The following is a 15,172-nucleotide window of genomic DNA, read 5'->3' on the forward strand; positions in this document are numbered from 1 at the left end:
ACCATAAACAGGCACATTTACACGTCAAGTGTTTTCTTGTGCATAGTAGGTTCTGCCATCTTGTGGGCTCCATCGGAACAAAAAACATCACATTTACGCCTCGCGCCAAAAATCTGACGGCTCCTGTGCTGCCTCCTATAGTTCATGCACGCTCCCTATTGTTATGTGTACGTACTCGTACATTATATTGTAAAGATACAGAGCCTTCAAAATAAATCAATTCATGTGGATAAAAAGCATAATTTTATACATTAAAGGCATGGGCACCGAGGTACGTTTTCATATTTTACGCTGTTAATTGATAGCCAATTTCATGACCGCTGCAGGCGGTAACAGTTTTTAATTAAGAGATTGGATGCGCAGATTGGCGCCGATGAGGAGCTCCCAACGTGTTCCTGACAATTCCTTTATTGGTTATAATGTATTCATATTTAATTTAATACCCTACGAGCATCCGCATATTAGAAAACTCTCCTGACGTGAACCGAAAACATACATATATATATATAACCATGCCGGCCCGCATCCCGGAGATGTAGGCGGAGACCACAGATTTCTACTTGCTACGATCCAGACATACCTCTTTCGCTTCCTTCACTTTCATAACATTCCTCATGCACGCTCGCCGGCTTAGGATGCTCTTGACCTGGCCTTTCATAACAGAAAACATCATCTGACAGCTGACTCTTATTAATGTTATTATAATTATGGCTTTGAAATAGTTATTTTTTACAAAGGGGCATAGTTGTTGTTTAACCGGTCGAGCTAATATTGATACCCGAGCAAGCGAAAGATTCCAAAATTGAACCTCGAGCGTAGCGACACTCCATTACTCTACAAAAAATGAATTTTCATAAAAACCTAATTAATAGAATCAGAAGTTACTTTGCGGAAATCCAAAACAAAAATATTGCTTGTCAAATCTGCGAAATAATAACATGCTATTCAATTAGTGCTTGCGTGGGTAATTATTTTTGGATGCAATTAAACCACTCTCCTACCGCCAAATAAGTTATCCAGATCTCATGATGACGACTCGTAAGGAGGCGGTACACGCGTCGAGTTGTGTACTTTTGGTGGTGGTGTATTATATTAAGTAGATGCAAAAATATGCAAGTAAGTATAGCGGGTTAATAGCGCGTTATTATTTCGCAGATTAAAGTAAGGACGCTAAGCACAAAGAATTTCGTACATCGAGTCGCCTGTTCCTTTCCATATCACACGTAATTATATTGCTGTCCCGCCCATGAGTCGGGGTTCAATGCCACTGTGCGAGCGGGAAAGCAATATAATTAGCAAAGCAATATTTTGTTATTATTTCTAGATCTTAGCGTAAACTGGGGTTACGTTGCTTGTAATTTTTATATTTATAGAGATAATAGCACAGATAAGCCATACATGCAAATTTAAACAGTCGGGAACGATTAATGAGAAGATTTGGATAGCGATTGTTTGTAGACTAATTGTAAGATAGGTAGGTACCTTCCTACTAAACTTGTAGTAGTAGTAGTAGTAGTAGAACTCTTTATTGTACAAAAATGAAAACAAAACAGGAAAAAAACACTCATCAGTTCAATTGCGAACTTATCCCTTTAAATGATCTCTTCCAGTAAACCTTTGAGCAATTGAGGGAGAATTAGCCTCATGCATGTTTTTTTTAATCATTATTCATATCGGTTGAACACCGGAAAAATAAAAATACTTTTATAATCTATACTTATATTTAAAAAATATTTAAAATGTTGAAAAATTTTGAGCGGTTGAAACGCATATACTTATAATTTTTGGCGCCAATTCTACAGAGCCGATGACGTCACTCATCAGACATGACATAACTGACATTTGTTACTAATGTTGTTCGTGTATTTCAGCTACTCGAGACTAATTATTCGTTTTAATTGTTTTTAAATACCATGGATAAACCTAAATCCCATTCTATAGGCATTATCTTTCGCCAAAGCATACAATAAATAAAAGTGCTGCTCACAATGTACAACAAACAGCACTCTATATTTTTTCTAATAACTGTTAAATCGAAATATATATAAAGAGTAAACCAATTTTGTTTGTAGATTTCAATAGATTTGGTAACAAATTACTTCTTACCTTTTCGGCTGGGCCATAATCTTCGGAAGTTAGTAGTAGGTATGAAGCCTGTATATTACTTATATTCATTAAATTTAACTAAGTATTTACGAATTTATATACAATATAGAACCGCATATTCTTTAGTCCAACCTTGCACTTGCACAAAACTTTTAAAAAATATATATTTTTAATTAGTATATACAATTTGCAATTTGCGGGTTCTTAAGGCCCGTTCAGACGGGATGATCTAATTGACCCATTTGATCATAAAATAAATTGGCGTCAATCTCATCTATTACCGTCCATACGCACACGATTTTAATACCAATTTTAGATTTATGATAGCATTCAAGAGCTCAAATAAAAAAAAATCCCCCAAACACGCAGCAGACTAATGCGTTCCAGGAGACCTTAATACCTAAATAAATATGATATTCTGGCACACCCAATAAAAAAATATAGGCAAGAGTTGACTTCCCATAGAAAATTTGGATTTCTTGCGTTTTTGTACGTTATATTGTATGTCTATGTTTTGTACTAACAAATTGGGTGTGTTTCAATGACAATTTGTTTGGCTGATTAGTTCTGAAGTTGGCATTGTTGGCGGGTCTTTGCCTATTGGCGGGAATGCAAAAATTAAAAAAAAAAGAAACAGAAAACCTGGGTGAAAAAGAGATTGGGATGAGAGGAAAATACTTGGATGTACTGTTTTCGGAATTGTAATTATTAAGAATAAGTTAACTCAAGTTTTAGGGGTGATAGACATAATAAAATATACAATAAATGATACATGCATCTACATACCTACATACAATAATGCAAAAGCATTCGTGATTTTGTGTTACTAACTACAAACTAGTGTGTAGCTGTCGATAAAACATTTGATCGACGTGTTGTATGTAAATAAGTGTAAATTTAAATAGGTAATAAAGTGTATTGAAACTCCAACAAGCGATTATCTAGAATTAGTCGAAAATAACCGATGTTTGAGATATAACTATTTTGAATTGCTAAATCGCGATGAAAATACATTTTTATACTAGATTTCTTTCAAAATCAATGCGACGCAGAACAAAGCAACAAATCTGTCTGAAGAGTCACGTGACGTTTCGACCAATGGCATTGCGTTTCGCTCATTAGCATTTCGCACGCAATTTTTGTACTTTTTATTTATTATTTTAAGCAATTAAATGATAATGTAATAACGGAAATACATTTGTAACATGCTATAACGGTAACAATCATCCGAATAAATATGATTCGGTTCAAATTTAAACTTCATGCATGTGGCTAATTAGAGATTGAAGACGGTAGACATCCGTCCCGTACAAAGTGACGCAAAAAAACCTACAATATACATGCAATGGTATATGACCTACAACAAATATATACATACATATATAACTAAATACATATATATTCTATAATATATATTACATATATACAAAAACTACAATACCGCACACATCCTTTAAATTAAGTTTCGTCCGAAAGCCATACTCGTAACTTTTTTTTATTCGCCTTTAGCGCAATGCGACTTGTTTTTCGCGTTTTAGTTTTTTTCAAAAAGAGACGATTTTCTTCAGACAAATTGGTTTGCCAGATAATAAAATATATATTTTTAGGCAAAATATAAACTTTGATTCTTGGGTCGGATGCGGCGTGCCTATATCCTTCATACAATTAATGATTTCGGTTAATCGTAAACCCTGACCTTTTTTTCTTTAAATCATTAATTTAATAGATTGAGGCTAACACACGGCAATTTTCTAATAAAAACAGAAAAGATGAACGATATTTAAGATAATATTCCAAAAATTATAAATAGGTACTCGTACCGGTTACGACCCCCGCTTGATAAACACTTTGTTTTGTAAGTAACTAAAGTCGTAGCAGACCTTCAAACTTCAAACAATGCGTAGTGCCAGGATTTCTAAACGTAATCGTTCACAATGAGGCTCAACGTGTACCAAACTCGCCCATCATGCCGTGTAAAGAGCCATGTCAACCCTTTTCGGATAACAAGTAAGATTAAACGGCAATACTTAGTCATTCAAAGATTGCGTCAATCGTGATATGGTTGCCTTTAATATCTCATGTAACTAATGGCAAAAACTGGCCGAAGACCGACCCATGTAGCGACGTCGTGATGGTCAATATAAGCTCGACGATGCCTGATTAAAAAAGAAATGCTTTAGGCGCCACGAGCAGGCCTCCAATCCTCGCCCACCTGGGGGAACATACATCTGCCGCGTGTGAGGACGTGGGATCCTCTCTCGCATAGAGCTATACAGCCACAAACGCAAGTGTCGTTTCCAGGATGCTGCTTAAAACATCTCACACAGATGAAAAGGCCTCTTGTCTTATTATTAATCATTGAAAAATGCCAAGTCTAGATTAAGTAAGTAAGTAAATATTCTTTATTGCACCAACAATTATACATTTTACATACATGTAAAACTACAAATAATTTTTAAAGGAAAGATTAAATAAAAGGATTTTTAAATTTTAAGTACTTGATTCTTTTTTAATAACTGTCTTTTAGCTGGATCTATTTATCTCATGCAATTCAAAAAGTAGACGGTTGAAAATTACACATTATATGTATTTCTGTGCCCGGTATCACAACTACTTAAGCCCCAAAGCAATTAAGTAGATATTAAACATAAATACTTGTCCATTACAAGTTATTTTTAATATGTTTTTGAAAACTGTACACAACTACATACAAAAAGGGTTTAGTTAGGATTATTTCCGTTGAAGTATATAATTTTGAAATGTGTTAGTTATATTGAAGGTCGTGCAGGTGATCGAGGTGATCCGGCACCCCACGGAGCGCGCGGAGAGCGGCCGCGGCTCCGGCTCCGGCTCGGCGCCCGCCGACGAGGAGCGCTACCGCGAGCTCGTCAAAGAGAACGAGGAGCTACAGAAGCTCATTACGCAGGTAACTGAAGCCCGCAAGTCATCTGGCAGAGGTGACTGATCTGCGCGTAGGGAGCAGCCGTCCTACCAGTTCTGTCTCGAAAACGACGAGGAACGTGACCGCAATCTTGTCAAAGAGAATGAGGAGCTGCACGATCTCATTACGCAGGTAGCTTAAGGTCGTGGGAATTAGGTGCCCCACGTACTGTGAGTGGAGTGGCGTGGCCCCAGATCCAGAATTCAGCTCCTAGTTCTTATACTTACAACGTTAACAAACTACGGCGCGTGGTATTGAAAAAAAATATCCGTTATTTTACCCGATAGTTTAATTAATCTTTTTTAAAATTTTGACTTACCATTTAGGATTTATAACAATTTAATGTTTTTATTTTTGTTTGACAAGTTAAGTGGAAAATATTTCCAATAAGAAACAAGACATTTTTGCAATCACAGGTATTTCGATTTACACCTTACCTGTTTTACATTATTTTTTCCTCAACGCCTTATTGGTATGAGATTTTACTAAACAAATATTATGTTCACGAAAAACGTTTCTTAAAGAAAACCGATGAGATTTGTTTCGCCATTTGCCGTAAGCCGTAATATTAAATTGGAAAGCACGTATACATTTTTGCCTTTAATGTTGTCTTGATCCTTCTAAGTATTTTTTTGTGTCATGTGATTGCTTCGTTTTTAAGAACACTGCACATATACCTATATAAATTTAATAAATGTTATAATAGCCTCACGTTTTAAGGCGGAAATATACACGTGTACGTGGCTCTGTTATCCTAAATGAGTGCGGACACATATGACCGCAACGCGACGTGAGCTGCACCGCCAAATCAGCGGCACAGACAAATACTTTACATGCTACCAACAATTGTAATAGAGAGGTAAAGTCTAAGTAAAAAATATGCCCCTTAGTTTGACATTCAAAAGTCAACTTTTGACAATCAGAGCGCACCGCGAAATGTATGGAGCTGCACAGCGCTATCTCGTATACCTGTCAAATTCGAAGCACGCAATTGTCTTAGATTATATATAATATCTTGATCAATGTATCTTTGATGCTACTAAAACTAGTGTTCACGCAAATAAAGTCGCTAACATTGGCGTATCTTTACAGTTTATTCGTGTGTATATTCGGTCCGCGCCAGCTTGTAGGTAGCTGACGGTTACAAGATTTTCAAACAAGGTCTCAGTAAGTTGTATGTAAGTGAAAGTATTTATGTGAAGTGAGTATTATATTATGTATGTATGGATTAATTTGTGGGTGTGAATAGCTAAGGAATGTAAGTGTAATATCAACAACATAAGGTTTCAACCCGATCCAAAGGTGGCCTACCGCCAACATTGAAAAATCGAAAATCGTTATCCGCCTCTCAAATATGCAAGAGCGGTAGAGAGGCAGATCACGATTTTCGGTTTTCCGATGCCAGCGATAAGTACTCGTGTTATTCTACAAACCGCTGTATCGTTTAGAAATGGGGTTTGGGGGTGGTTCAAATAAGTTTAATTAAAATTAAATGGCTTATAAATTAATCTTGACGACGAAAGGGAACGACCACTTCTCCATACAATCGTAGTCCCCATTTTCTTCCCTGGATATTAACATACTTGAAATTATTTTACGCAATTGACGTGTGACCACAGCTATTGTTTATTTTTATATTATTATAAGAGTTATGTAGGAGCTTTTAAAAAAACGTATGGAATTTGTTTTTGTTCCAAATTGAGATGTTGTCTGTATTTAAAATAAATTATTTCACACTAAACTCGAAATAAAGGACCACATATTTACTAGAAAACCGTGACAGCAGTTAATTTTGATATAATTTCTATTTAATAAATCGGATAGAACTAAAAAAGTAAGTGACTTGACCGTGACGTCACTTGTGCAGTTTTCATATAAATTCCATAGTGGCTAATCGGTTTAATAGTTCGAGAAAAGGAACTGATTTGACTAGTAGGAAAGTATTAGTAAGTTACGATACAAGTGTATTGTACAACGTTTCACACTACATGTGGCCCTTTTAATTTTCGACATAAGAACGTACAGCGCTAGCAATCCTACTAGGGCGGTAAAGTAGCACCATATGCACAGGAAACTTATTTTACTTTATTCTTATAATAATAAATAATTGTAATAATAATTGCATAGTTATGGTTAATATACAATAAATTAAGTTATAATATTTTCCATAATGCCGAATTGTAATTGATATCATATGAATGGACCAAAAGTAAAATGAACGTTTTTTCAAACGTCAACGTAACTCACTTACTAAGATGATGCCTCCTCTGAGACGGCGATTAGTTCCCAACTATTACATCAGGGCTGTGTAAAGTTCGTAGGTACAATCTGGCATTTAACAGTTATTCTTAGTCTTACTTTTAACATATAAACTTTTTCATGTAAGTGAATGGTGTAATGCTTAACATGAGGTACCAGTATCTAAACTTTTTCATGCAAGTGTACTATAGAGTTGTTTTGTGTCTTTAACACACTTTTATCGTCACGTTCAGTCATTCAGTCACGGGCGAGTGCACGCTCTACGCCATGGGCTGTTAAAAAAATATTTATACCGTGGGTTACCCTACTCTAATCTACTAATTAGCTCTGTCGTCCGGTCGTTATCCGAAACCGTCACGTGCACAACCGTCAGTGCCATTTATCACCGATTTCATGAAATACTTAAAATACCTTATTCATCATATTCGGAGCATACGCCATATGCCTTGACAATTATCTTTATTTATAAAAACTACAATGGTCAATTGCAAAGATTGGATTATACAAAACGTTTAATTATGCAGGAAACTAAGCAAATTATTGTTTTGTTTAGTTGACTGTTGTACAATTTCACCATTACTATCGGCAGTTAAGATACACGTTTAGTGTTTGTTGCAGAAAGAGGACCGCATCCGAGTGCTGAAACAGAAGTTGTCGGAGCGGGAGGCGGCGGCGGCGGACGGCGTGACGCAAGGTACGGCCGTCGTGTTCGCGGACCTGGCCACCGCCACCTCCGACTACGGCACCTCCACCAATTACACGCGCTCCTCGCGAGCTTCAGTATCCGACCCCGAATTTTCCGAAAGCTACCTCTAAATCTACTCTTCTAGAGGCAGCAAAATGATTATGATGACCGTCGCAACTTGAGCTTCTCGTTTAGACGTAAATTACCTACAAACATTAAATTTTACGTCTGAAGCACCGTTGTCTCAAATTCCAATAAAACAATTTGCATGGCGATTGGCGATGCAAATAAATAGACGCGTGCAAGTTTCTCTACTATGCATTTTGTCAGCTCTCCATAAGGCAACACTAATTTGTATTCAACTATTTTGCTGCGTCTGGTGGATGTTTCGTTCAATTAGTTTCATAAAATAATCCTGTTTTAGAACCATTAATTAATATGAAAATTAGGTCCTGTTCTTAAAATACCTGACACGAGGTGTTTTTTTATCAATCCGAACACTTTTTTTTAAATAATTATTAAGTATGTCTGATACCCTCATTGTTTTTATAGGCAATTTCGGTAAATAAACAATTTTAATAGGTGCCTTACGTACACATTCCCGACGGACGTCATTTTTATTGTTTAAAGACAAATGGACGTCAACCACACCTACAGACTCCGTACTCAACAGCTTGTATAATGAATAACTATAATTCTTTAACGAATAGACGTGCGCTGGCTGTTCGACGACAGAACCGCTCGAACACCTAGCTAAGAGGTCAGTAGTTTGCGCTACGCCAGCGGAACCCTTTCTGTCTCACTATCACTCTTACAAATTATTGAGATAGAGAGACAGATAGCGTTTCGTTGTCGTAGCGCAAACGATTGACATCTTTGCGAGGCACCCAGGACCTCCAAATGTCAAATTAGAATTAAAAAATTGACTAGCCGAGAAGTGAATTCTTTTTTCATTTGAATTTGATTTGAAATCCGTAAGACAATTAGTACAAACTGAAATAAAATAAATAAAATGTTCTTACATCGTAACAATTTGATATACGCAACTTTTATATTAAAGTATGACGCTACTAAGCCGCCATAGAGTCGTATATATGAATATGCGTCTCATTTTTTTCTATTGGTATAAAGACAAGAGCTCCATAATACTCTTACCAAATTCCACTCACTCGGCCGTGTGTTGCGGGTTACTTAAACACGTTCACTGTGAATAATTTGCTGCACAAAGGAATATAGCTAATTAAAAAAGCTAATCTAAATTAAATACTCGTGGCTTAAATATTTTTTTATTTAACTAAGTCTTGCATTTTTCGACGATATCTAATGCATTATTAAGCCATGGAGTATTTTAGAGGACCCTCTGTACCTAATCGCTCATATTTTGTGAAAACGTTGAAGTCATCCCCTCTGTACCTACCACCTACCTCACGTCTTGTGTAAATACCTACTGCACGTTCTTACCGTGTTGTCTAATTAATGTGTTTACATATATCCTTATTAGACTGAATTAGCGTTACAATCTACATTTAGATTAATGACCACTATTCTATGATAATATGGCATTAGACAGTAGGTATTACTTATTGACATCCTGCAAGGACTCGTCGTACTTACCTAGTTTCTGTTTAAGTTATTTTCTACTCATTTTTTATCGGACTTTCACAGTCCAAATTGTCATTACTTACAACGATGTTTTCATCCATTTTAGTACTATACTCGTACGTAGGTTACTATAAAAATATATTTACCAATTGTCTTCGGAGGACCTACACATTTACATATTTTATTGGCACAAATGTTACGATTAAAAAAATAGTTTAAGCGTTAAATTACTGTCGCTAATAATTGATTTAAGTAGGTAGTATAAGATCTTTTTTTTAATTTATGAAGTAATTCTAAAGAAATTTAAAAAATGTAAATTGTATGAAAATGAATGGTCTTGTTTGCGACAGTGATTTTTCTGAAATTCATGCAGTCAAATCTCGTTATGCCGCACCCCCTTCCCCGCCTGGAACTTCTTACGAAACGCGTCTCGAGTGTGTAGTAAAACTCTGCCTCATGTTACAGTTGTTATTTATTGTAAATGAGAAGTTCCAAACTGTGTGTGTCGGGAGATTCTTCACCTACCGTAGGTACATCATGAATTAACAATCTGGTATATTGTGTTGTGTCACATGTCGAGCCGTATACAGCAGCATGCAACGTAAGTAGTTTGAAGATGTCACCCGTTCCTTGTAGCTCGAGATTAGGTACTTGTGTTGTGTTACCTACCTCATGACATGCATGGTACCCCGCACTCACGCTGCACTAATGCCCCGTATATAGACCTATTAACACCGATCCACAAGATTACTAGCCACGAATGCGAGCTTGCTCACATTCTTAAAATGTGCAAAATATTCGCACCCTATACAAACTGAGATGTTCTAATCTATACAAAACAATATCTTTCGGACGGAGCTCACTAGCTACCCAATACGGCACTTATAATTGTCGCTTGATTGTGTAAAAAATATATATATTTAATTGATGTAAAACATTCATTAAAATGCTAAGTAACGAGATTTCCTTGCATGAATGTTGTTATCGTTGTTTTAACAAATTTATGCTTATTGCTAGATGGAGCTATTGATATCTTAAGGGTTGACACTTATTTTGATATTATAGTCATAATTTCATTAGGATATGCATAATTGCATATAACATTATGCTCACTCATTGCGTTGATTAGGAGTAGGATAGATTAAAATTTGAGATGTTTTTTGTTTATTTGGTTTGTCAAAACTATAAATTAGTTTTTAAAGTTAATCTGTATGTTGGCTATTAGCAAATAGTAAGGGGTATAATAGTGTTTTAAAAAATGATGTCATTATTTACAGAAGCTTTACAGTGCACCTTTAATAAAACTATATTTTCCTTTTTTTAAGTACCACGTGACACCGCGTTTATTAACGTAAAAAAGGTGGAATACACTTAGTTCGAGGAATTATGTAGTTACGGTATTTTTTGTAAGTAGGACCAAGTAGTAAATTTAATTTTAAAAGGAAGTAATGCCCACCTCAAAAATTATTATATTATTATCATGGGTTAATTAGGTAAGTCTTTTAGACTTCTGAGCAGCCCAAGTAGACTAATATATTCTAAAAGGCCATTTGAACATACACCTGGTCAAACCGATATTTGAATGATATTGAAATTATGTGTATTCTGCCTGTCCTAACCTATGGTGCTGAAACGTGGTCACTCACCAAGGCGCAAAAGAATAAAAATAAATTGAAAGTTTGCCAAAGAGCAATGGATCGCATCATGCTAGGCGTAAGACGGAGTGGCCGAATCTGAAATTCTACGCTGCGCTCAAAAACGAGCATTACTGAGGGCCTACCCTGCCTTATATTATAGCCCTGATGTAGGAGCTAAGACCGCCAAGCTGAAATGGGACTAGGCCGGCCATCTCTGCCGCATGTACCTACCCACAGAGGTGGGGGGTGAAAATAGCCACGATATTGGTGCCGAATGATGGGCGAGGAGCTGGCAGGCCCAGGCGGAGATGGTGGAATGACCAGGACGTATATCTCAACAGCTTGTCGGAGATTGCTCAAAACTGAAATGGATGAAGATCGTGCGGGAAAAACCTTTGCCCAGGAGTTGGAATCTTATCAGTTAGCTGTCATTCGCGCGTTCATTTCACTCTGACTTGTACATGTATTAGTGCAAGCGAGACGCCCGCGCGAATGATAGCTAGGCAAAGTGACATGATTCCAATACCTATGATTCAAATATTGGTTTGATTTGTCAGGTGCACGCTAGATTTAGTCTGTAAATTCATGAAATACGTTGAATTATTTGCATTATTTTGATTAACCATTTTTTCACCCTTGTAAGCTTCATTATTCCTATTTTAAAACGCCTTATACCTACATATACATATAATAATTGTGTTGCATTATACAGTCATGAAAAATGAAAATATATTTGCATATAATTTCAAGCAAAATTTACTTATTTTCATTGCCTTTGACTGTGGAATACATGTATATAATATGAACAGTGTTGAGTACGTGTTCGACATTGCCTAGGCACCTCAGGGGCCGTAGCCAAGATGCCAATCATTTATCCATTAACGCCAATCAAAAAGTAAAACTGTATCGGGGTGACAGATCAAAGAAAAGTTACGTAATTTTTTCCATACATTCTATAAGTTTCATACAAATAGGTGTCACTTGGCTATACCTCCAGGCCTAGTCAATTCGAACTTGTTGTTGCATCAACGGATGAAAGGATTAGAACATAATATATGTACAGCTTTCACAATTTGATTTTATTTGCATTTTTAATTTACTAACCTATGCAGGACCCTTTAAACGCCGTATGTGAGACGAGGTGAAAATAAATTGTGATAGTTTAAAGTTGCGATATACGGCGGTTAAAAGGTAAACATGGTCATCTGTTTATTTTATTTATAAGTTAATATAATCTGCCCAACAAAATATAGGTTTTCATTATATTTTTTTTTTTCTTGGCAGATGTACAGGACGAACACATCTGATCGCCAGCAAGGCATTCTTCAAAGGCAGAAAAATAATTATAAATATACACCTAAGATAGTATTCTATTACATAACACTGATTGTCAGTTTTTTTTTACAATGAATAAGAAGTTAAAGTGTTCTTACATAATTAGACACCTATATTTATTTGTTTTTAAGAGATTCCGAAGAGTGAACTTAGATGAAGTTAATTGAACGGGGTAATTGTAAAAGCGAGAGAGGGCGAAGACGCCGCCGCTGCCGCGTGCCGCGTGCCACGCCGCAGCGCCGCAGCGCCGATCGCCGATGAGGTCTGATAACCGCCTGACACCACATTATCAACGCACACGTCAGGGTTGCCAGGCATAATACGATAATTTGGGCTCCGGTGCGATATACGTTCCAAAAGTCCAAAAGTTCGATAATTTCATCCCTTTGATGATGCAACATAAAAAGTCTAGTACCTGAAGCAAAATGTGCCACTGAATCAGAGATAGGCTACAATACAAAATTTTCTCTAAACTGTTATCTGTTATTATTTATCACAAAAATGCTCACATTGAAAACAGATTTTTGTGCACATTAGACAAAAAAATGGTTTTCTTTGAAAACCTATATCGGCTTTTAAGCTTTTTTTGCAAGTAAGTTTAGATAGTGCTTCTTGATAGGCGTGAGATTTTTCATCGATACGACAATTTTGACACTCAAATGCGATAAGGCCTGGCAACCCTGGCATACACGTACGCTCGGAACTAATCTTTATTTTATGTGAAATAATAGATATCAATAAAGTTGTTGAAAATTTATTGTATATTGATCGTTGCTCAGTATAGTTAATTAAAACAAAAATACAAAACCGAAAACTGTTAATTTTGAGATGTGATGTGGTCGTTGGATTCGATGCAATTATTAGGTACTTAAATAGAGAGATTGATCAAAAATGGGTGGTACGTTTATAAACCTACTCGTATCTCTGTTACTTTCTGTACTCTGTTGAGTACCTGACGAACAATGTAGGTGAGAGGTAGCCGACCGCCTTCCCACTTTAGACTTTCTTTATAGGTTAAGCAAGTTGTACCTCGTAAGACCATATCTATTATCTTTATCTCTTGTTTGTTCCACTGTATCTATTTACACTGTATTCTACTAAAACCTTTATGTTCTTGTTTATTTAAACATATCATAATTATTGGAGAATGAATCGCAATTGCCATTTAGAGTCGAACGAACCACTCGTAGTTGATTAATATGTTCACTTGGTATACCTTTCTTCAGCTCTACTGCAGTGATATTCATGTCATAGACTAAATATTAGGTATTATTATATTTTTACTTCATTTGGTTCAGTCATGAATTCCTTCAGTTATTTTAGATGAATTTGTATACCTAAATATAATTATAATTTACGTGTCCCTGAAAGTACTCAGGACTCAGATCTCAGGTAGATATAATAAAATAATTATCGCAGCACTGCCACTTAATTAAGTATAATTTAGGTTACGTATGTTAAAATAGATTAGTATTTTACACACTATCATTTACTTTCACCTGCAGCAAAACAGTCTTAAAATCGAATGGGGGGAATTAGTAGGTACTAGGTACACATTTGATTTACAATAAAATATATCAGTGCACATAAATAATGTTGATGTTGATTAAAAGAGCTCCGTAACGTCCAACACATATACCTATTGCTATAACCCGATATGATCGAGATATTTTTTATGTTGAAATAAATTTGTAATAGCTAAGTATTTAAGGGTTTTTTTCATTTTATTCACATCGTTAGCCTCAAACTAAACCCTTTTTTAGTGAAAGCATTTTTGGAGAATGTCTTTTTCACAGATACTCGTAGTTTTATTTTAAACTCATAACTGGGATATAGAGGCAACCCGGACAAAACTAAACTTTCCACGAATAAACTAAAAACCAATCAAGCTTGATTGACTTTTCATATTTGTAAACTGCTGCGAAATGATCAAAGTAATTTCTGAGAACTGATTCATATTTTTTAATGTATTATATTAAAATGCATTTTTATGAAGTATATCGTTTAAAACAAACAAATTTTCTATTTAATTTTATGCCACATGCCCAGAGATAGGGCTCTTACTGAAGTGGTTTGTTTTGAAGGCCCACGTTGGTTCAATTATTACTACTGAGTATTAAATAAGTAAGAATTATATTAGGGAAGTCCCTTATTGACTATCACCGAGATGGAGCGGTAGGAGCTAGCTCCATTTGAGACAGTCTATTTCAATTCTAAGGTGCGCTGCCGGTCTCTTAATTATATCGTTATAATCGAATTTACTTTTATTAAAAAGATATCCCTTCTTGGTTTAATTTTTCCAGATATACCTATTCCAAAGGCAGCTGATTTAGCCATTTTATTGTTTAATTAAGGTAGTTTGGAGAACATTTATAAAACTTATAAAACATATAATATTTTGAAAGTAGTCAAGCTTAGGCGGGCCTTTTTCGGAGCAGGCACCTCATTTGTTCACATATGTATGTTATCGATTGCCCTTGGCATTGGTAATACATATATCATTTGTAATATTTTTAAAATAAATATATGTAACGTTCCTGAACATAAATCAAATACTTAACTTCGCGGACTCATCTGAAATCTTTATAATAAAAATAAATAAATACA

At 35.7% G+C, this 15,172-nt stretch overlaps 1 protein-coding gene across 2 annotated transcripts in view; it reads left to right on the top strand.

Annotated features, from left to right (window-relative positions):
• Nucleotides 1–14,270, top strand: part of LOC133522728 (gamma-aminobutyric acid type B receptor subunit 1) — a 179,208-nt gene extending 164,938 nt beyond the window's left edge. The window contains exons 14-16 of one of the 2 annotated variants that reach the window (XM_061858165.1): nt 4,895–5,032; nt 7,925–8,000; nt 12,515–14,270. In XM_061858165.1, coding sequence (XP_061714149.1) covers nt 4,895–5,032; nt 7,925–8,000; nt 12,515–12,537 — 237 coding nt within the window. In that variant the 3' untranslated portion in view covers nt 12,538–14,270. Of the gene's footprint in view, nt 1–4,894; nt 5,033–7,924; nt 12,486–12,514 lie in introns of those variants that run through there. The other variant, XM_061858157.1, reaches the window with a different exon arrangement.
• The last annotated feature ends 902 nt before the right edge of the window (nt 14,271–15,172 follow it).

Source organism: Cydia pomonella, chromosome 1, assembly GCF_033807575.1.
Source record: "Cydia pomonella isolate Wapato2018A chromosome 1, ilCydPomo1, whole genome shotgun sequence".
Taxonomy (NCBI): Eukaryota; Metazoa; Arthropoda; class Insecta; order Lepidoptera; family Tortricidae; genus Cydia; species Cydia pomonella.